Source organism: Mobula birostris, chromosome 23 (genome assembly GCF_030028105.1).
Source record: "Mobula birostris isolate sMobBir1 chromosome 23, sMobBir1.hap1, whole genome shotgun sequence".
NCBI classification, from domain to species: Eukaryota; Metazoa; Chordata; class Chondrichthyes; order Myliobatiformes; family Myliobatidae; genus Mobula; species Mobula birostris.
This window is the reverse complement of record NC_092392.1, coordinates 31,431,319-31,453,460: the sequence shown is the minus strand read 5'-3', so window position 1 is coordinate 31,453,460 and position 22,142 is coordinate 31,431,319. Positions and strand designations below refer to the sequence as shown.

Sequence of the window (22,142 nt, the reverse complement as noted above, 5' to 3'; positions counted from 1 at the left end):
CCTGCCTGACAAACCTATTACAATTTTTTGAGGAAATTACCAGTAGGCTATACAAGGGAGATGCAGTGGATGTTGTATATTTGGATTTTCAGAAGGCCTTTGACAAGCTGCCACACATGAGGCTACTTAACAAGATAAGAGCCCATGGAATTACGGGAAAGTTAGATACGTGGATAGAGCGTTGGCGGATTGGCAGGAAACAGTGGGAATAAAGGGATCCTATTCTGGTTGGCTGCTGGTTTCCAGTGGTGTTCCACAGGGGTCTGTGTTGGGGCCATTTCTTTTTACATTGTACATCAACGATTTGGATTATGGAATAGATGGCTTTGTGGCTAAGTTTGCTGATGACACAAAGATAGGTAGAGGGGCCGGTAGTGCTGAGGAAACGGAGAGTCTGCAGAGAGCCTTGGATAGATTGTGTTACATACCCCGTAACTGGGTTGCCAGACCAGCAGAAATGGACCACTTCGTTGGAGTCTGGATTACTGGAACTAAGAAAGTTTTATTAAAGAAATAAGTAACACCGTACTCTAAACGTAAGGATATAAATGCAACAGGTTAGCAATGAATAAACACATGTACACAGAACTAGGATAATAGGATCAATCAAGCTCTATCGCAGTCTAGGGGTAAAATGATCAGTCACAAGTGACACAAGAGTTCAGTTCAGTTTCAGTTCGCAGTAATCGCCGTCGTGCCGTTGGGGAGAGAGAGAGAACGAATGAATATGCAAATCGGATTCCAAATAGACCTTCGATATTCCTCGCGGTTAGCTTTCGGGCGAGCCCTTTGTAATGTCTTCTGAGGTCACCGACTGTGACCCCTCCGTTCCAGATACAATCGTTCTTCTGCGGTGAACCCGGCACCCAGGCATGGGTGGACAAACACACCGGGTTCCCGCCCGACCGCACCTTTCCGCCCTATGCGTCTGTGGCTGGTCCTGCGACCAGCCCTCCAAAACTCCACCAACTTGTGGGGGCACACCACTTCCAGGGTCTCGTTACCTCGTGGTGTCATGTGTGTCTTGCCTTAGCGAACCTGTTCCTTTTATCCCCCTGCTGGGGTATCGCCTGTCCATCAAACTTCAAACAGTTCGGGTTCAAAGCAACAGGTCTCTGACAATACTCGGAACTGTGTCTCCTTTCGATAATCTCTCTCGTCTCTCTTATTAGCATTTTGAATGTTTCCCCCATTGTCCTCTTATCGGCATCAATCTTCTGATAGTTTGGTCTGTTGTCACAATTGGAAGAATGGGCAGAGAAGTGGCAAATGAAGTACAATGTTGGAAAGTGTATGGTTATGCACTGGCAGAAAAAATAAACGGGCAGACTATTATTTAAATGAGGAAAGAATTCAAAGTTCGGAGATGCAACGGGACTTGGGAGTCCTCGTACAGGATACCCTTAAAATTAACCTCCAGGTTGAGTCAGTAGTTAAGAAGGCGAATGCAATGTTGGCATTCATTTCTAGAGGAATAGAGTATAGGAGCAGGGATGTGATGTTGAGGCTCTATAAGGCGCTGGTGAGACCTCACTTGGAGTACTGTGGGCAGTTTTGGTCTCCTTATTTGAGAAAGGATGTGCTGACGTTGGAGAGAGTACAGAGAAGATTCACTAGAATGATTCTGGGAATGAGAGGGTTAACATATAAGGGATGTTTGTCCGCTCTTGGACTGTATTCCTTGGAGTTTAGAAGAATGAGGGGAGACCTCATAGAAACATTTCGAATGTTAAAAGGCATGGACAGAGTGGATGTGGCATAGTTGTTTCCCACGATGGGGGGGTCTAGTACGAGAGGGCATGACTTAAGGATTGAAGGGCGCCCATTCAGAACAAAAATGCGAAGAAATTTTTTTAGTCAGAGGGTGGTGAATCTATGGAATTTGTTGCCACGGGCAGCAGTGGAGGCCAAGTCAGTGGGTGTATTTAAGGCAGAGATTGATAGGTATCTGAGTAGCCAGGGCATCAAAGGTTGTGGTGAGAAGGCGGGGGAGTGGGACTAAAGGGGAGAATGGATCAGCTCATGATAAAATGGCAGAGCAGACTCAATGGGCCGAATGGCTGACTTCTGCTCCTTTGTCTTATGGTCTTAGGAGCTCGCGCTCTGGATTTCCCTTGGGACTTACTCCTGAAGCCTTCCACATACATGACAGCAGTGGTTTGAGATCAGAGTGTCCTTCTCCTGTATGAGCTGCCAGTCACAAATGATGAAGTAACTGAGGACTGGTGAAGGCAGTGTAGTTGATTAGGTCTGTCGCGTATTTGGTAAGATGCCTTGGATCTAAAAGGGCTCTTGCTGTATGAATAGAGAACTGTGGTTAGTAACAGGAAGCGGGTTGTTTTTGGGCTGGAGGGTAGTGTATAGCAGGGACCCCCATAAGGACCACTGTTTCTCTTAACATAGATTAGGGGTTCCCAACCTGTGATCCATAGACTCCTTGCTGAATGGTATTGGTCCATGGCATAAAAAAGGTCAGGATCGCCTGACAGAGATTAATGGCATGGGTCAAGTGTACAAGGCAGTTTGCTAAACCACAGATGGCACAAAATCTGGAGGCATAGTGATCGGTAATAAGACAAGTAGGATAGTAATAGACGTCAAGGAGATGTAGTCACCTAATGAAATGAACAGATAAGTGACAGAGGAAATGCAATACTAATAATACAAAGTGTTTAATTTTGCAAGGAAGAATTCAGAGGCATTATAAACCAGGGGCAGGATAGCATTCTGAAAGGATGCAAGAGAAAGGTTTGTGGTTATATGTGTATTTTTTTTAAGTGCAAATGTCAGGACTGGTTGAGAAAGTGATTTAAAAAGTATACAAGTTCTTGGACATTATAGACTGAGGACTGAGGATCAAGTTGTCATTATGAATGTTTATGCAATGCTGGTTGACTGACAAAATGGTTGTTGTGTATGAGTAACTTTAGGAATGCAGTGAGGATGCAGAAGGGATTTCAGGTGATGTGAGCCAATTTACATGTCGTCATGGAAATAATTCGTGGGGCTGTGGGAAGTGAGGATAGCTGGATTGCTCCTGTATAAAGTCAGTATGGATTCAATATTTTGCAGCCATTCTGTGAATCTTTGGGATTTTTTTCTCTCTCTAGAGAACTGGATATTTTACCTTTGTGTGTAGTCACATGACACTAAGGAAATCTCAGTAAAAGATGATAAAGATAATTGAAATGGAGCTGAGATTGGAAGATCAGTACAGTGACTTTGTGAACAATAAGGAAGGTTCAAGGCCCAATTATGCATTTACTTGTGTGCTGGCATATTTGTTGTGGTTTTGCTCACAGCTTGCTTGGGTTTCACTCTTTAACTGTTAAAGGAAAATGGACAAAATGTCACCGAAATGAACTGTGCATCTTGTAACTGGGGTTTATGGCATTGCGCACCGATCAGCCAGAAATCCATTATTTCTGCATTATTCAAATTAGTCTAAATAATTAAGTCCCTGCTTTCAGTGTAAATGTATTCATGAAAAACATAAATCCATAGATTTAAATATAAAGTTTTTGTAATAAAGTGTCAGAGAGGGGAAAATCCTGCATGCTTCTATCAGGGTTGGGGTAGATAAAAACAAGCTGTTGGGTGAGTTCAGTGTGTCAAGCAGCATGAGAGAGGAAGTGGCCAAAGTTGACTGGAAAGGGACACTGGCAGGAAAGACGGCAGAGCAGCAGTGGCTGGAGTTCATGCAGCTGGCAGAAAGGGCAAATGATGATATGCTGGATGTGTAGGCTGGTAGGTGAGAGGTGAAGACTGGGGGAACACTGTTCTGACTGATGAAGGTGGTGGTGGGTGGTTATACCTAGCTCAGAAGTACAGGAATTGGAGGGGATGTAGGTTAATGCTCAATCAACCACAATAGTGAGGAAGCCACATTTCCTGAGGAAGGAGGATGTTTTAAATATCTTGGAATGGAAAAACCTCATCTCAAGAATAAATTTGGGTAAAGATCTATTGCTTTTGCTGGAGTAAGATTTTAAATAAAAAGTGTGATGAAGTAATTTAATCTGCTATCCTGTGGATTTAAGTGATTTATATCTATAAGTAAATTAATTTGGTTCAAGAATAGGAAGCTGCATTAGAAAGAGTGGGTTGAAATAACTTCAAAAGAAATTGAAGCAACAGGTAAAGATGTCTCGCAAAAGCCAATAAGATATTTGCAGTGACCTAATAATGAAAAGGTGGCTGGAAATAAGACAAGTGGGCTTTTTTGCTTGGAGGAAAACTTAATTTTCTTGCACCACATGAAATAGGAGTGTAAGTTGGCCGGACTCAGCAGGCCACACAGCATCTACAGAAAAGAGTAAGCAGTGGACATTTTGGGCTGAGAGCTCCTCCTGCATTTTAGACCATAAGACAAAGGAGCAGAAGTAGGCCATTCAGCCCATCAAGTCTGCTCCGCCATTTTATCATGAGCTGATCCATTTTATCCTATTTAGTCCCACTGCCCCGCCTTCTCACCATAACCTTTGATGCCCTGGCTACTCAGATACCTATCAATCTCTGCCTTAAAGACACCCAATGACCTTGTGTGTGTTCATTTGGATTTCCAGCATCTGCAGATTTTCTTGTGCATGAGTTGGCCAACAGGCTCCCTCAAGCCTGCCCACCGCCCTGGGTTTATGGAGAGAGTAAAGAAAAGTGCAGAGATTCACTTTCTTCTGGGAGATAACATTTCTACTACCTCAATTTTAAATGACCAGTCCCTTATTTTGTAGTGCCTTGTTTTGACTCTCTGTGAAACCAGGTCGACACCTCTGTCAAGCTCCCTTAGGAATTCATATGTTTGGATAAGGTCGCCCCTCATTTGTCTAAACTCCAGGCAACGCTGATCCATACTGTCCAGGTGAATCTCCTTTGGACTACCTCTATATTCCTTGCAGAGCAGTGGTGAGTGAATAGGAATTGATGCCCAATAAACTAAATAGCCACCTTGTCTGCTACACTTGTACTTTAAATCAATGAAATAAATTTCAATTTATAGTGACAAGTGGGAAAACTAATTCAGTGATGATGCTGAGAAGATCTTTGATAAGCAAAAAAGAAAAGAGAAACAATGCTGAATTCATTTAGAGATAGTCCAAGTCTGAATGGACTGAACTTATTGAAATAGTCATTTAAAAAAATATTGTTGTAACTATTTAAAATGAAAACAAAATGGGAAGGAAGTTTTTTCCCCTGCATGAATAAGCAGGTTACCTAAAGAGCTGAGGAAATTCATTAACATGCGATCTGCAGATGTTTGAAATCTCGAGCAATACACATAAAATGCTAGAGGAACTCAGCAGATCAGGCAGCATCTGTGGAGGGGGATAAACAGTTGATATTTCGGGCTGAGACCTTTCATCGGGACCAAACCAGTACAGTCTTAGTCTGGTGTTTGGAAACTCAGGTCTATGAATCTACGTCCAGCACTCAAGCTCCATCACACTAAGCACTGTTGCACTGCAGGTCTGCATGCTCACACTGCTGACTTATGTGCACTGCCAGACCAGTTCAAACAGCATCAAGTTCACTGATGGTACTACAATGGTTGGCCTCATCGGCATATGAAGAGGAGGTAGAGAGGCTTGTCAAATGATGTGGGAACAACAACCTGATTCCAAGTGAGGGCAAGATAAAAGAGATGATTGTGGACTTCAGGAAGGCAAGATGGACCACTTTCCATTGCAGGTCAATGGCACTCCTATGGAGAGAGTGAAGAGCAAAAAAGTCATTAGTCAAGGAGGCACAGCGGTGTCTACACTTTCTGAAGAGATTGAGTCCTGCAAGGTTCCCTGCCTCCTTACTAACAGCTTTCTACAGAAGCACAGTTGAGAGTGTTCTGTCTGGCTGCATCATTACGTGGTACAGAAGCTGCAAGGTATCAGGTTACAAGACCCTACAGAGGATTGTGAAAACCGCCAAGAGACTCACTGGGGTTTCCTCTCTTTCTGCGCCCGCCCCCCCCCCCCCCATATGTGACATTTACCAGGAGCGTTGTAGGACCTGAAACATTTTTGAGGATCCCTACCATCCATCCCACAATCTCTTTGACCCATCACCGACAGGAAGCGGGTACAGGAGCATCAGGACTAGGACTGCCAGACTGGATAACATCGTCTTCCCCAGGCAATAAGATTAATGGATATCCTGCCACTACCAAGGTTTCATCACAAGGACAATAAGCTGTTTACTATACTGTTTACCGCTGCTGGGTACTACGTGCATTTTGAGTTGTATTTTATTAACTTATTTGTGATAATATTTTGTTTTATGTGCTTTGTGTGATAATATGTTTTGTGGATGTGCTGTGATCGTGACGAACATTGTTTCATTTGGTTCTGTATCTGTACAGTCAGATGACAATAAACTTGAACTTGTTTGATAGGCAGACATTTAAGACTAAATTTGAAACAGCCCCAGTTTTATAGACACTTGGATCTGATTTTATAGATGGCCAGATGTGCTGCCTCCATTCAGAATCCATTGGATATCATCACTAGTCCAGGCTGATTCCTTTGGGATACTCAGCCTCGTGAGATCAGCTGGAGGCCAGTTTGTGGATGAGCAAAGGGGTTCTGACTTCCAGGAAGGAAAACTTTTAAGCACCATCAGAAGCTAGAGGTTGATGTAAGATATTTACTAGCACTCCACTGCAGCATCAGTTGAACCTATTAAGAAGATAATTAGAAAGTGCTGGTTAATCTGTTCTGTACCCTACAATATTTAATTTATGCACGTTATGCATAATTCATCTGTAGATTTTATCCTTACTTTTATAAGTTATTGTGCATTGTGTGCCACTGTGCTTTATACCCTGGTTCGGAGAAACATCTTGTTTGGCGATATACATGTATATAGGTAAATGACAATAAACTTGACTTGACTTCAAAGTTATCTTAATTTTGATTAAATCCTGACCATGGTTTTAGAGCCTGGTTCGTGGTTGTGTGACAGAGTGCAAGTTTGCAAACAAGTTTTCTTGGGTAACAGCTTGTCCAGCTTTAATACTGTGCGTGTTCTGTCTAGGCTTGCGAGAAGACATCTACCGAACTTCCTAGCTCAGTATCCTATTCCTGAGCAATTGAAGGAATGCGTCGATAAAGGTGGTGATGTTCTCACAATAGCACCACATCTCGGTGAGGTTAGTAACTCTGCTTATTTTTCTGGATTTAAAAGAAAAGCTGTTGCCTTTTTTAAGTTGAAAATTTGTTATTTAAATCTCCCCAGCCTTTGAACATGTTGAACTATAAAGACCATTTTTCAACTCTCCTGTGGCTGGAAGAAATCAAGGTTGTTGCAGAGATGAGAGAGTTTGATATGATGGCAGTGGTTTTGAGAAAGCATGGAGACTTCCTCACTCTAGAGGTGCCAGGGCTGGTTGAAGGAAGGCCATCTGTAACTATTGGTAAGTTAGTTATTAATGCTGGGAACTGAATGTTATTGAAGTCAAGTGAAGAATGGGAATTGAAGCAAAAGATCAGCCATGGCCTTACTAAATGACACAGCCAGCAGGGGAGGCCAGATCCATGCTGATTGGTGAGATCTAGGCACCTGCAAGCCTCCTGACCATAAATGTCAAGCCTGGGTAACACTGAAAGCCAGCAAACTGACTGTCAAAACCACTCAAAATTTGCCGAATCTCTACATCAGTTAACTAGATTAAAATTAGCAGTTAATGCCAAAATATTTATCCATTCATCACAGCTCATCCTCTTCACTGAAGTAAATGGAGTTGCTGAAACATTGCTTGATCTAACCTGTCACAAGTTCTAAGGGGCAGTTTTCCTGTCATAAATGATGTAAAGGTGCAGAAATTATTATTCTGCCACTGGAAGGAGGTCAGAATGGAGCTGAGCTGACCTTTCCAAGGAGGTTCAGAATTATGGGATCATGTGTCATAACTGGAGAAATCCCAAGCATTCTGACTGTAAAAGATGGTAATGCCAGCATTTCTTAAAACTCCAGGCTGAATTTGTTTTAGATGAAAAGTCAGGGTATGATTAGATCACAAATGTCTTGCTAGATATTATTTGTACAGTTGTCTAGATACTGATTTTATTGAAGCATATGTGTGTTTGTCCTTAGGTGATCAAATAATATTGAAGGAGTCTTATTGCAGAGAAACCACCCTGCAGTATTTGGGCTTTGTAATCGAGGTAAATGAGCAATAAAATCACACTCTGGGTGCTGTTTATTGCTAGGAAACAGTATGTTATTGATCAAAATAGTTCCCATTATTGTTGGTGTACAGTGTGCTTCAGCCACTATTTTAATTATAGCTTGAGATTATACTGGAGTAATATTCATATGTCTGTAAATTTTGATATGTCTATAAAACCTTTTGATATTGTATCTCATTTTTCATATTAATTCCTGACAGCATTGGGTAAATGTGTTAGACAATCCTGTGAGAAATTGGAACATAGCTTCTAATTTTCCTCCATGTGAATTGTTCAAAACATTCTTCCTTCAAGATAGTTTGTTCAGCTTTCAACATGTAATCCCTTTGATATGGGATACAGCTGCTTGCCTTCACTATTCATTCCCTTCCCTGGATATAGGTTCCTGCAAGTCTCGCCTTTTTCCTTGCACCTCATATAGAATGTTGTCCCTGTGTTGCAAAGTTCAGAGTTCTTTTGAAACTGTTTTCCTTAAAGGAACAGAGTGGTTGAGGAGGTAGACGGAGAATGTAAAATGAACTGTTAAATGATTAAGCTTTTAGATATGGTAGCTTTTACACATAAATATGGAGGGATTTGGATCATCTGCAGGTAGAAAGAGGTTTACTTCATAAATCTGAAAATGTGTAGCTCAGATGATTGATCATTGAGTTGAGCTGTACGCCAATCTTGGTAATTTACTTACAGACGTTTTGTTCACCCGTATCACAATTGAGTTTCCAAAAAGACGACTATTCAGCGGATTGGTAAGTATATAAAGGCCAAATATTCGGAGGAGTTAACAGCGCGCTAATGATGTCTCCTCATATGGTGATAAAACGTTTGCAAGTAAATTGCCAAGATTGGAGAAAAACTCAACCCAAACAGATTTAGTTTAATTTAGCATCATGTTTGCCATGGAGATCGTGGGCCAAAGGGCCTTTTCCTGAGCTGTACTGTTCTGTGTTGAAGACTTGTGAGGTGTATATTCCCCTTTTTCCACTTTCTTTTGCCTTCTTGAATGACTTTAACAGTACATTATTGTGTTGAGTACCATATGGACTCAAAAGTATCACTGTACCATGATTACCAGACTAAATTTAAGGGCGCTTCCATTTTAGTGGATGCAGACAAGTACCATGCTTTGCAAAATGAGCTTTCAAAATGTAAAGGATTCTAAGCAAGTACTAGAGTTGAAGTGTAGGGGAAAATAGGTTTGACAGGCTGACTTGCCTTGCCTAATTTTGCTTTATGATCCAGATGTCTCTTACAATACCTGAAGATGAATAATAAGTATATTTTATAAAACATACTTATTAATATATATTAATAATTTATTGAATTTACTTTATTACTTACAAATGTACGTCCTTCATATACATGAGTAAAAATCTTTACGTTACTTCTCCGTCTAAATGTGCAAATTACAGTAATTTATAATAAATAGTATGTACAACAGGATAGTCAATATAACAGAGAAAAACAATTGTATCAGCACGATCTGATGGCCCGGTGGAAGAAGCTGTTGCAGAGTCTGTTGGTCCTGGCTTTAATGCTGCGGTACCGTTTCTCAGATGGTAGCAGCTGGAACATTTTGTGGTTGGGGTGAGTCAGGTCCCCAATGATCCTTCGGGCCTTTTTTACACACCTATCTTTGTAAATGTCCTGGATAGTGGGAGGTTCACACCTACAGATGTGCTGGGCTGTCCGCACCACTCTCTGCAGAATCCTGCAATTAAGGGACATACAGTTCCCATACCAGGCAGTGATGAAGCCAGTCAGGATGCTCTCAATTGTGCCCCTGTAGAAAGTTATTAGGATTTATTAACAAACATAAATATACTTAATAAATGTTTTTAATAACGCTTGTCCTCTTAAAATATTCTAGGATTTACTGTATTTCCTCTACCTTGTGTAATGAAGTAAGCTTGAATCTTTAAATGATGCTAATGCCATCATTGGTTTTACTCATGTTGATGGTGTTCATGCCTCATTTTCTCTCCCATCACTTATCTTGGTGTTCTACACCAAAGCTACTGTTCTGCATGTGGTTTGCACTATAAAGTCTTCCTCTTGGGTAGCCATCACTGTCAGGATGCAGAGGGGGTTTGACCAAAATGAATTCAGCCCTTCATCTTTGCCTCTATCTGTAGCTTCATTGTACGGTGGTCAGGAGTGGGAACTTGGTCCTTTTTTCCTGTTTCCTTAATAGTATTGAATAAAACAAAGGTGAAATTACAAACCTAAATTATAATTATGCACAATTTTGGTACCCACCAGTCATAGACATTCTCAAATATAAGCCGGTAAATGAAATTTTAATAAAACTGCAGATGCTGGAAAAACTCAGCAAGTCAATCAGCACCTGTAGAAAGAGAATCAGTTAACTTTTCTCACATACAACACTTATCCATTATATACACTGCATACTTCCTCTCTCCAGCTACACAGACAATGAAAAGACATTGGAAATGAGGTGCACAGTCTAGATGATCACCTAACCCTGTGGCCATCCTAAACTCAGGATATTTCAACTTGCATCATTGCTGAATCAGAACCCACTAAATTAACTACAACATCAGTTTTGGAGTCTTGTAGTTCTAGGCCCATGTTCTAAGATCTTTGGTAAAGTCATTTTCTCTGAGTTGGATGTAAAGGGCATGTCTTTTTGTACTCAAACTGAAGTCAGTTTGTGTTCCCCACTTTAAACCTCTCATGTGTCCCCACTAATCACCCCCCTCTCCAAACCCCTCCAAATCTCCTACTACAGATATATGATGATGAGCTTGTGATGAAGTTTAATCCCGCATTTCAAAAGAACTATGAAGGGGAGCCTATGGATTTGGAGTTTACTTATAACAGGTGAAGTGTAACTTCAAATCGGAACTAAAATTTACCAATATTAATCAGTACCTCAATAACCTTAATTAACTTAGAATGCTTAAATTTCAGAGTCTTTGTCCGGAGATGTCATTTTGCAGTGGAACAAGCTATATACCTTGGTGAAGCAGGTACAATGACTCCTGACTCTTGAGAGATTGGACTTATTTTCTAATAAATGTCAAGTTGATAGTAATGTGTTTCTTTTTCCCCCCTCTAGCCTCAACAAAATACATTACTATTGAGCTTTAAGAACTGTTAATTTTTTTATAAAGATTTCAAAAACAGCTCCAAAGGAAAGCTAATTTGCTATTTGATCATCTTGATAATTCACAACTGTATTGTCAAGGAATTGGTTGAGAAGGGAAAGGAATTGTTCTTTATTTCTTAGGATTCAGCTTAATACTATTCTATTTTTTGTTGGATTTTATAACTAGTGGAAGCAGAAAATCTAGAGGACTTGATCAGAATTTCTGAAACCATCGGATTAAATAATTTGCACTCAGTGGCCATTTTATTAGGTACACTTGTACACGTCACTAATACAAATACCTGATCAGCCAATCATGTGGCAGCAATTCAATGCATAAAATCATGACGATGTGGTCAAGAGGTTCAGTTGTTGTTCAGGCCAAACATCAGAATAGGGAAGAAATGTGATCTAAGTGATTTTGACCGCAGATTGATGGTGCCGGACAGGGTAGTTTGAGTATCTCAGAAACTGCTGTTGTCCTGGGATTTTCATGCATGTCTAGAGTTTACAGAGAATGGTGCAAAAAACAAAAAAAAAATTCTAGTGAGCAGCAGTTCTATGGGTGAAAACACCTTGTTAATGAGAGAGATCGCAGGAGAATGGTCAGACTGGCTCAGGTTGACAGGAAGGCAACAGTAACTCAAATAACCACGTTACACAACGGTGTGCAGAAGAGTGATCACACAACATGTCGAGCCTTGAAGTGGATGGGCTACAGCAGCGGGTTCTACTCCTGTACCTAGAAGTGGCCACTAAGTGTAGGTTATAAATGAAAAGTGCTGTTCTAGGGAGGATGTCTTATAATTTGAATGTATTTATTGACTGAACTGAGAACCTGGTTTTTAATGATGGAATGTAAAATAATGCATTGAAACAGGCAATGTGTAATTTATGAACGGATACCCAAGATTAGAAAAAATATAAGTTTTTGGCCAGGCTTTGAACTAAACTGTTATGAACAGAGCCTTTCAAATGTGATGTTCAGAGCTATAAAATTTGATTAACACTTGAAACGTTGTTTAAAAATATTATAGGTTGTTTGAGGATATTTTGGTGCACTTGTTGCCCAATGTTTTAAAATTTAAAAAACGATCACTGTGTGATGTGGATCTAGCATTCTGGGGAGATTTTCATTTAAAGAGATCAAAGGCACGAAAATGATGAGCGGCATAGACAATGCGTTTGTTTCATTGAAGTTTCTGATCACGTTTTTGCTTTGTTAGAAATCTTTTAAACTTTTACCACAAGCTAATGGACTAATGCAATTGACTTCTAGCAAAACTTATTTTTGTGGGAAATACCATTGACTTAATGTTTAGTTTAAAAATAAAGCAATTATTTCCTGGACAATAGTTGTTGGGTTGAACTGCTTGGCAATGGGTTGTTCTTTTGAATACAATGCCACTGAGCTTTGCAACAGCATCTTCTGAATTTTAACAAAAATTGTCCTATGGATAATATAATAAAAGCAAGAACATAATGTTGAGTATTCATAAGGCATTGGTGAGGCCTCACTTGGAGTATTATGAGCAGTTTTGGGCCCCTTATCAAAGAAAGGATGTGCTGCCATTGAGAGGGTTCAAAGGAGGTTCACAGAAATTACCTCAGGATCGAAAGGCTTATTGTATGAGGAGCATTAGATGGCTTTGGGCCTGTACTCACCGGAATCTAAAAGAATGGGGGGGGATATCATAGAAGATTATCGAATGTTGAAAGGCTTCGATAGAGTGGATATGGAGAGGCTGTTCCTTTGGTGGGGGAGTCTAAGACCAGAGGGCACACCCTCAGAATGGAGGGATGTCCATTTAGAACGGAGATGAGGAGAAATTTCTTTAGTCAGAGAGTGATGAATCTGTGGAATTTGTTGCCGCAGATCATTGGTTATATTTGAGCAGATTCTTGACTAGTCAGGGCATGAAGGGATACTGGAGAAGGCAGGAGATTGAAGCTGAAAGGGAAATGTATCAGCCATGATGAAGTGGCAGAGCAGATTCGATGGGCCAAATGGCCTAATTCTGCTCCTACATCTTATGGTCTAGTGGTCTTATTTTACAGTGGAGCAAGCTGAATCCAGTGGCTTTGAACTCGCACTTCCTTAGTTCCTATCAGTAACCTGCCATTCCTTTTTTACCCATCCCAACCCCAGTTTTATTTCCAGAGAAGGTTGTGCCCAAATCTGCGCAGACTGTCACCACGTGGAATGATATCGACATGGTCTTAAGAAACGGAAGGAAAAATGGCTGTAGGTCACAAGACAAGACCAAGGATGTAAGTGAACGTGTGTGTGTGTATTTCCTAGTGGTTACAGTTTTTCTGTCTCTTTCTGGAAGTTTCTTGGGTGTTGCATTATTTGAATAGGGATTATCTGATTGGTTCTACAAAATTTGAATGGTATTTATTGCTGTTAAGATATTGGTATAAGAAGGCTAAATCTTGTCTTGGTCTCTTTCCCACCTTTGCTTCTCTCACTACTTTTCTTTCCCACTCCCTTTGTTTTCTTAAGCTTGTAAACAACCATAAGTAACAAGTTTTTTGCCTAATTCTTGACTTCTAAAGAACCTCTGATCAAAATATCAGCATCCAACAGAAGTTTCAAAAATTTTGCTCTTTCTCGGTTTGGTCTGTTTGGACAAGGTTTACATACTTTTCTTTCCCATTTCTATTTTAAACCAAGTGGTGCAGAGTGTGAATTCAATACTTTCTATCCAAGGCAAATTCTTTGTTGTCCTTGAGAGCTTGAGTTTTCTCTTAATCCTATGGATAATTTTCCTAAAAGAGTTCAGGATTTTTTTTTTCTCTTTCAATTTTTTTTATTAGTTTCTGCATAGAAGAATACAGAGTACAAGAAGATGTATATTATAAGTCAAAAGAAAAAAATAAAATAGTACCAAATACATTGTATTAAAAATACAATTACAATCACAAAACCTTGTATTCATAAAAATTAAATTAAATCGTAATATTGAAATATAATTTTGTTATACAGAAAAAAAATCTAAACCCTCTACCAAAGTTAGAGCTGTTAGTAAAAGCAAGAAAAAAGGTTGGAGGGGAATCCCTTATCATATAATAAAATATATTATTAGCCACCACCTGTACTTTTACAACAAACCAAAGGTTTTGAAAGTAACTCCAAAATGGCCCCCACAATGTATAAAAGTCTTGGCTAGATTCAAAAACTGAACAACGGAGCTTCTCTAAATTTAAGCATGACATAACATCACGTAACCATTGAGTATGAGTAGGCGGAACAGCATCCTTCCATATAAGCAAGAGTGCCCTCCTAGCTATACGAGAGATAAAAGCCAAAATATGCAAATCGGGTGTCTCCAAAATAAAGTCTTTTCCTCCAACAATACCAAATAATGCGGTCAAAGGGTTAGGCTTAAAATTTACTTTGAAAAGTACCAAGAAAGTGTGGAATACTTCCTTCCAGTATCCTTCAAGGCTCGGACATGTCCGAAACATGTGAATTAATGAAGCTTCTCCATTATTATATCTATCACAGAAAGGAGATATATCCAAATTTAAACGTGATAGTTTGTCTTTAGACATGTGAGCCCTATGAACCACTTTAAGTTGTAAGAGGGAATGACAGGCATAAAATGATGAATTGTTAACCAATTTAAAAATTTCATTTCAAGTTTTCTCAGAGATTGAAGTCTGTAAATTTTGTTCCCAAAGATTTTTAATTTTGTCTATAGGAACATTTCTCATTCCTAACAACATACCATAAATATTGAACCTTTATAAAAAGGTTTCAAATTAAAAATTACATCTAATAAGTCCTTATTGGAAATTACAGGAGATGTATATAGTTGAGAACGCTGAAAGTCTCTAATTTGTAAATAACAAGAAAAGTGAGTTTTGGATAAGCTATATTTAGCTGACATTTGCTCAAGATGAAAGAAGACTTACTCCACAAACAAATCCTGGAAGCATTTAATGCCCAGTCTATCCCATTCTTTAAAAACTGAATCGGTCATCAAAGGTTTAAAAAAAAAGTTAGACCAAATGGGACTGGACAAAGAAAATCTCAATAGACCAAAGAATTTCCTAAATTGTACCCAGATCCTCCAAGTATGTTTAACTACCAAATTTTCGGTTAGTTTACTAAAAGATAAAGGGAGTGAGGGTCCGAGAAGAGAAATAATAGAAGATTTATTAACGGCGTCAGCTTCTGAAGAATCCCATATCGGACAGTCCTCACGGTTAATGTAATATGTCCAAAACGTAAGATTTCCTATATTGACTGCCCAATAATAAAACCTAAAATTTGGTAAAGCTAAACCCTCCATTCTTCTTAGATTTTTGAAGATGAACTTTATTTAGTCGAGAATGTTTGTTTTTCCATATATGAGAAGATATAATAGAATCAAGAGAATCAACAAAAGATTTGGGAATGAAAATGGGTAATGTCTGAAAAAGGTATATAAATTTAGGTAAAATATTAATTTTAATAGAGTTAATTCGGCCAATCAAGGATAACGAGAAAGGCGACCAGTTTGATAGTGTCCTTTTTACAAAATTCAGTAAGGTAAAAAAATTTTCATTAAATAGGTATTTATAATTCTTGATAATTGTTACCCTCAAATAGGTAAATTCATTTCTTACAATTTTAAAAGGAAGGTTAGTATTAATTGATAACAAGTTATTCAGAGGAAGAAGTTCACTCTTATGTAAATTCAGTTTGTATCCTGAAAACTGGCTAAAGCAAGAAAATAAAGAAAGCACAGGAGGTAGTGAAGTCTCGACATTAGAAATAAAAAGCAATAGGTCATCAGCATAAAGCAAAACTTTATGAACAGTCCCTCTCCTTAGAATACCAGTAATATTAGATTCTCGAAAAGCAATGGCTAAGGGTTCTAAAGCCAAGTCAAAGAGCAAAGGGCTCGAGGGACAATCTTGTCTATGTCCATGTTGAAGTTTGGAATACTGAAAATTAGTAAGGTACCTCAGGAGAAGATAGATAAAGTAATCCATTGAATAAAAATTAAATTTTTCTAAAGTTTTAAATAAATAATTCCATTCAACCCGATCAAAAGCCTTCTCAGCATCCAAAGAAATCACACATTCCGATATCTCCTTAGAAGGGGAATAAACAACATTTAATAAACAATGAATATTAAAGTGGAAATATCGATTTTTAATAAATCCCGTCTGATCATCTGAAATGATAGATGGTAAAATGTTTTCAGTTCTCCAGGCCAGAACTTTAGATAGGATTTTAGTATCAACATTAAGTAAAGAGATTAGTCTATATGAAGAGCATTCGGTTGGGTTCTTATTCTTTTTAAGAATAAGCGAAATAGAAGCTTCATAAAAAGATTGTGGCAACCAACCCAACTTAAAGGGGTCCGAAAAAACTGCACATAAATGAGGTGTAAGCAGTGAGGAAAAAGCCTCATAAAATTCTGCAGAAAAACCATCAAGACCCGGAGCCTTCCCCGAGTGCAAGGAACGTACAGCCTCGGCAATTTCCTCATACGAAATAGGTTGATCCAACTGTTTTAGGTTATCAACAGAAAGTGTAGGAATGTTTTTGGTCAAAAAAATTATTCATTACAGTGTTATCTTTGGAAGGGTCAGAACTATAAAGTTTAGAATAAAATTCTTTAAAAAATATTGTTTATTTCTAAATGGTCAGTTGTCCAATCACCATTGAGTAGAAGATGAACTGATCTCCAAAAGTCATAAAGTTAAAGATGAAACATTCTTTTCAACATCTTAAGCAAGATTAGTGTATTATTTTGTTTTGTACAATTTTAGAGTGGGGAAAAAAAAGGAAAGGAGCATCATGCAAAAGTTTGGGCACCCCAAGAGATTTGAGCTCTCAGATAACTTTTACCTAGGTCTCAGACCTTAATTAGCTTGTTAGGGCTATGGCTTGTTCACAGTCATCGTTAGGAAAGACCAGGTGATGCAAATTTCATAATACCCTGACTCCTCAAACCTTGTCCCAACAATCAGCAGCCATGGGCTCCTCTAAGCAGCTGCCTCGCACTCTGAAAATTAAAATAAATGATGCCCACAAAGCAGGAGAAGACTATAAGAAGATAGCAAAGTGTTTTCAGGTAGCCGTTTCCTTAGTTCGTAATGTAATTAAGAAATGGCCGTTAACAGGAATGGTGGAGGTCAAGTTGTGGTCTGGAAGACCAAGAAAACTTTCCGAAAGAACTGCTCGTAGGATTGCTGTGAAGGCAAATCAAGACCCCCATTTGACTGCAAAAGACCTTCAGGAAGATTTAGCAGACTCTGGAGTGGTGGTGCACTGTTCTACTGTGCAGCGACACCTGCACAAATATGACCTTCATGGAAGAGTCATCTGAAGAAAACCTTTCCTGCGTCCTCACCACAAAATTCAGCATCAGAAGTTTGCAAAGGAACATCTGAACAAATCTGATGCATCTTGCAAACAAGTCCTGTGGACTGGTGAAGTTAAGATAGAACTCTTTGGCCGCAATGAGCAAAGGTATGTTTGGAGAAAAAAGGTTGCAGAATTTCATAAAAAGAACACCTCTCCAACTGTTAAACACAGGGGTAGATCAATCATGCTTTGGGTTTGTGCTGTAGCCAGTGGCATGGGGAACATTTCACTGGTAGAGGGAAGAATGAATTTAATTAAATACCAGCAAATTCTGGAAGCAAACATCACACCATCTGTAAAAAAAAAAAAAAAGCTGAAGATGAGAAGAGGATGGCTTCTAGAACAGGATAATGATCCTAAACACATCTCAAATTCCACAATGGACTACCTCAAGAGGTGCAAGCTGAAGGTTTTGCCATGGCCCTCACAGTCCCCTGACCTAAACTTCATCGAAAATCTGTGGATAGACCTCAAAAGAGCAGTGCATGCAAGACGGCTCAAGAATCTCACAGAACTAGAAGCATTTTGCAAGGAAGAATGGGTGAAAAATCCCTCAAACAAGAATTGAAAGACTCTTAGCTGGCTACAGAAAGCATTTACAAGCTGTGATACTTGCCAAAGGGGGTGTTACTAAGTTCTGACCATGCAGGGTGCCCAAACTTTTGCTTTAGGCCCTTTTCCTTTTTTGTTATTTTGAACCTGTAAAAGATGGAAATAAGAAAGTAATCTTGATTAAAAATATTAAAGAAATGTGTCATCTTTAACTTTATGCCTTTTGGAAATCAGGTAATCTTTTACTTGCTTAGCTATTCACAGTAACAGAAATTTTGACCAGGGGTACCCAAACTTTTGCATGCCACTGTGTATCAAGGAATCAAGGTGACAAACTAGTCTGGTTTAATATGGACAAAGGGGAGAAGTCAATACTCAATAATATTCTGCATTTGGAGTGTTAGCTTGTGTTGATTTGCCTTTGACCATTACTCTTTCTAGTTTAAATAAAAACTACAGTACATTTAATCTTCATTTTATAAACTTGCATTTTATAAGCATTGTGAATTGAACTGGTTTACAATAAATGAGAAAATACAAAATCTGGCTGAAAAACTCTCAAGCAGCTAGTTGTTCAATTTTTACATCTTTCTGTTAGGAAAACAATTGTCTTGAAGGTTCTCTAGGGTGATGGTATGGGCAGATACGTTACGGACATTTAAGAGTCTCTTGGGACATGTTGATGAAAGAAAGATGGAGGACATTTGGGACAAAAAAGATTAGATTGATTTTGCAGTAGATTAAAAGTTTGGTGCTACATCGTGGGCTGAAGGACCTGTGCTGTGCTGTTCTATATTTTAATTTCTTTCATTTTGTGAAATATATCTTTGGCAAGTTACCATGAAAGTTACAACTTCTGTGGTGTAATTACAATATGCATTGTTAATTTCTGCTAAATGTACTTCAATAACCTTTTTAAAACCATAAATCGTGCTTCACGATTTTTTAATTCGTGCTTCTATCCTTTTAAACTGGGAATAAAGCCAGATAGGATTTTAGATTTCTAAAGCAATCTAGCCTTGCATTATTAGCATAAATGGTTTGTGCATAAGTTCTCTATTTCAGAAGTTTGGCTGCTTGGCTACAAGTGAACGGCACTTTGAAAGCTGAAGGAGTTATATAGCTTGTATTAAATGGCTAATTGCTATGTTGGTATATATTGTCAACAACACATTTTTATGGTGAAATTGTATTCCGTCGTCGTCTGCAGGAAAAGGATATGAGTACAGAGATAAATAATTCCCATACAAGTAAAGGGAGCTCGTGGCAAGATACAAGAGATGAAGTTGGTAAGGACTGCATACCTGTAGTAATTCACATGCCTAATAGATTATCTGTTTCTGCATAGACTGGGTGACATGAATGCACATAAAACATCTTAATTTTCTGAAAGATAAACCCATATTTTCAGCGGGGTGAGGATGTGTCTCTACTAAGGGAGGTGTAAGGCACTCCTTCCCTCCGCTAGCCCGCAAGTCACCCTTGGGCAAGGTGTGAAACCTTTGCCCCCTCCCCCCCCCCCCCCCCCCCCAAAATCAGGGTCATGTGTAGCCACGGGAGCAAGTGGTAGATTGTCGTGTGACATGCTTGTAAGCCCTGGTTATACAACCAACTGACAATCAGGCACATAGTGGCTGGTGTCACCAGTCTTGTAAAGCTACTGCCCAGAAGAAGGGAATGGCAAACCACTTCTGTAGAAAAATTTGACAAGAACAACCATGGTCTTGAGACCATGATCGCTTATACGTCATACAACATGGCACATAATAATGAGTGATGATATTTTCAGCAGAAAGAGATGGCTCTTTATCAGTATAAAAGTAAAACTTGACCCAACCACAACCAATCCGAACTGGAATTGAAACCAGGCCTAAGGTCTTGTAATCTTTTCCAAGTCTGACCCAAATAGTCACAATAACAATAACCTTAAAATGACATGTATTATTCAAATGCAGCAATATTAGGCAAATCATCCAGACTCAACCTGAGGCCAAATGTTTTATCAAAATATTGACCTGACCATATCCAAACCTCTATACTTGTAGTTAGCTCCAGAGTCAGGAAGCCTACCTCCATAGGATGCCAATGTTTGTAAGTTGTTACAGTGAATGATTAAGCCCAAATCAAAAATAGGATGTTTGAGTTTTATGTTCCTAATTTGTAACTCAAAATAACCATTTTCCTTCTTCCTGAAGGATGATAACTTTATTTATCGAGCACTTTTCATACAGACGATGTAGTTCAAAGTGCTTTATGATGGAATAAAAGTACAAACGTGGAAATAAAAAGATGTTAGTTAAAAGCAAGGTTAAATAAATAGGTTTTGAGCTGACTTTTAAAAGTGACAACTGAGTTTGCATCTCTTATAGTTTTAGGTGTGGAATTCCATAGTTGAGCATGTTCAAAAAAAGCTGACCTGCCAACTGTCTTTTGAGGGAGATTGTATAGTCCACTTGGAGGGATTATGCTCTGGTCATTCTGTGCTTCCGTTTTAACGTCACATTAACCATAAGTGTTTGCAGAGAAGTTTATTGGGGCTTTGGCACTTCATTTTAGTCAAGTGTAGAGAGATCTCTCGGAGGTCAACTAGCAAAGTCTTAAGTTAATAAACCAACAACCTGTGGAGCTAATGTGGAATCTGAAGTCATTTCTGCTTTAGTAGTTTCACTTTGGTGGTGTATTATGCTTGGGGATAATACTGTGAACATTTCAAGATCTCAGACAGTTAAAAGCATGAAATTGCTTATGATTTCAACATAGGAAAAAATGTGGGAGCTGAACCATCTAATCAGAGAGTATGCAGCTTTTTCAATTCACTGCTGAATGACCAACAAAAGTCTGCAGTCAAACAAATTGTCCGTGGCGAGTGCAGACCAACACCATATATTGTGTTTGGGCCCCCTGGCACTGGGAAAACGGTCACCATCCTTGAAGCTATTTTGCAGGTATTTGATATCTTCAATGTTTTTAGTATATTTTAAGATTCATTTGGCTTTTCACAGCCTCATCAATGCAGTGAATGGATTTGCTGTCTGTACCATTGCACCATTCCAGTAACAATCACTAGAGAGAGGAACATTTCCTTTCATTTTCATTGGTTTGATCTGATAGTCTCACTTTAGCTGTCATCAGCACTGAAAGGTGTTTTTCCCCTCTCTCATTTCCTTTGCGTGAAAAATGTCGACCTCTTTATTTCCTGATCTACAGGTGAAAATGGTAAATCACATTTCAGTGAACTCTCACTTTCATGTACAGTATATAACTTGTATACTATTTATAATTCAGAGTTTATTGTTATTTGATGAAAGAGTGTACTGTATTGTCATATCTGGCTAGTTACTTAATGTTGAACTGGAAAGAATCCATTTGCTCAGAGTTTCAACTCGTGTTCTTTAAGGCAGATAGATTACATACAGTAGGAAGTACGTTGAACTGTCAAGTCGCATAAAAATTGATCTGCACGATAATTGGGATAGTTTCAAGTTTGTTTCAATAGAAAACTAACTTTTTGGATTTGTTCACCTTTGTTGTTTGGGCAAAATTTAATGCCAGTATTGATGTTCTTCTGTTTAGATTTACTTTACTTTGCCGCACAGTCGGATTTTAGCTGCCGCTCCATCTAATAGTGCTACTGACCTGCTCTGTATACGGTTGCATGAAAGTGGTCTGCTAAAGCAAGGAGACATGGTGCGAGTTAATGCTACCTGGAGGCTTGAAAAGGTGTGATCATTTAATCTGCAAAAAAGTCTGTAATGAATTTGCTGCCAGGATAGAAAGAATCTATTGTACCGAGAAGCATTCTAATTTAGCAAAGGCCAGAATGTTAGATATAAAAAATGCTAATTTTATGATTTATTAATAAAAGTCTTTTCCCTCTGTCTCTGTAGAACTGCATTTAGATCTTCCTCTGCACTTACTAGTTTAATATTACTCA

At 38.9% G+C, this 22,142-nt stretch overlaps 1 protein-coding gene across 1 annotated transcript in view; it reads left to right on the top strand.

The window, feature by feature from the left end:
- mov10l1 (Mov10 like RNA helicase 1) overlaps positions 1-22,142 on the top strand; it is a 65,319-nt gene that overhangs the window by 24,466 nt on the left and 18,711 nt on the right. The window contains exons 10-18 of the mRNA XM_072241241.1: positions 7,024-7,138; positions 7,225-7,402; positions 8,083-8,153; positions 10,927-11,018; positions 11,109-11,167; positions 13,436-13,557; positions 19,419-19,497; positions 20,969-21,153; positions 21,782-21,928. Of these exons, the coding sequence (XP_072097342.1) occupies positions 7,024-7,138; positions 7,225-7,402; positions 8,083-8,153; positions 10,927-11,018; positions 11,109-11,167; positions 13,436-13,557; positions 19,419-19,497; positions 20,969-21,153; positions 21,782-21,928 (1,048 nt within the window). The remainder of the gene's footprint in view (positions 1-7,023; positions 7,139-7,224; positions 7,403-8,082; positions 8,154-10,926; positions 11,019-11,108; positions 11,168-13,435; positions 13,558-19,418; positions 19,498-20,968; positions 21,154-21,781; positions 21,929-22,142) is intronic.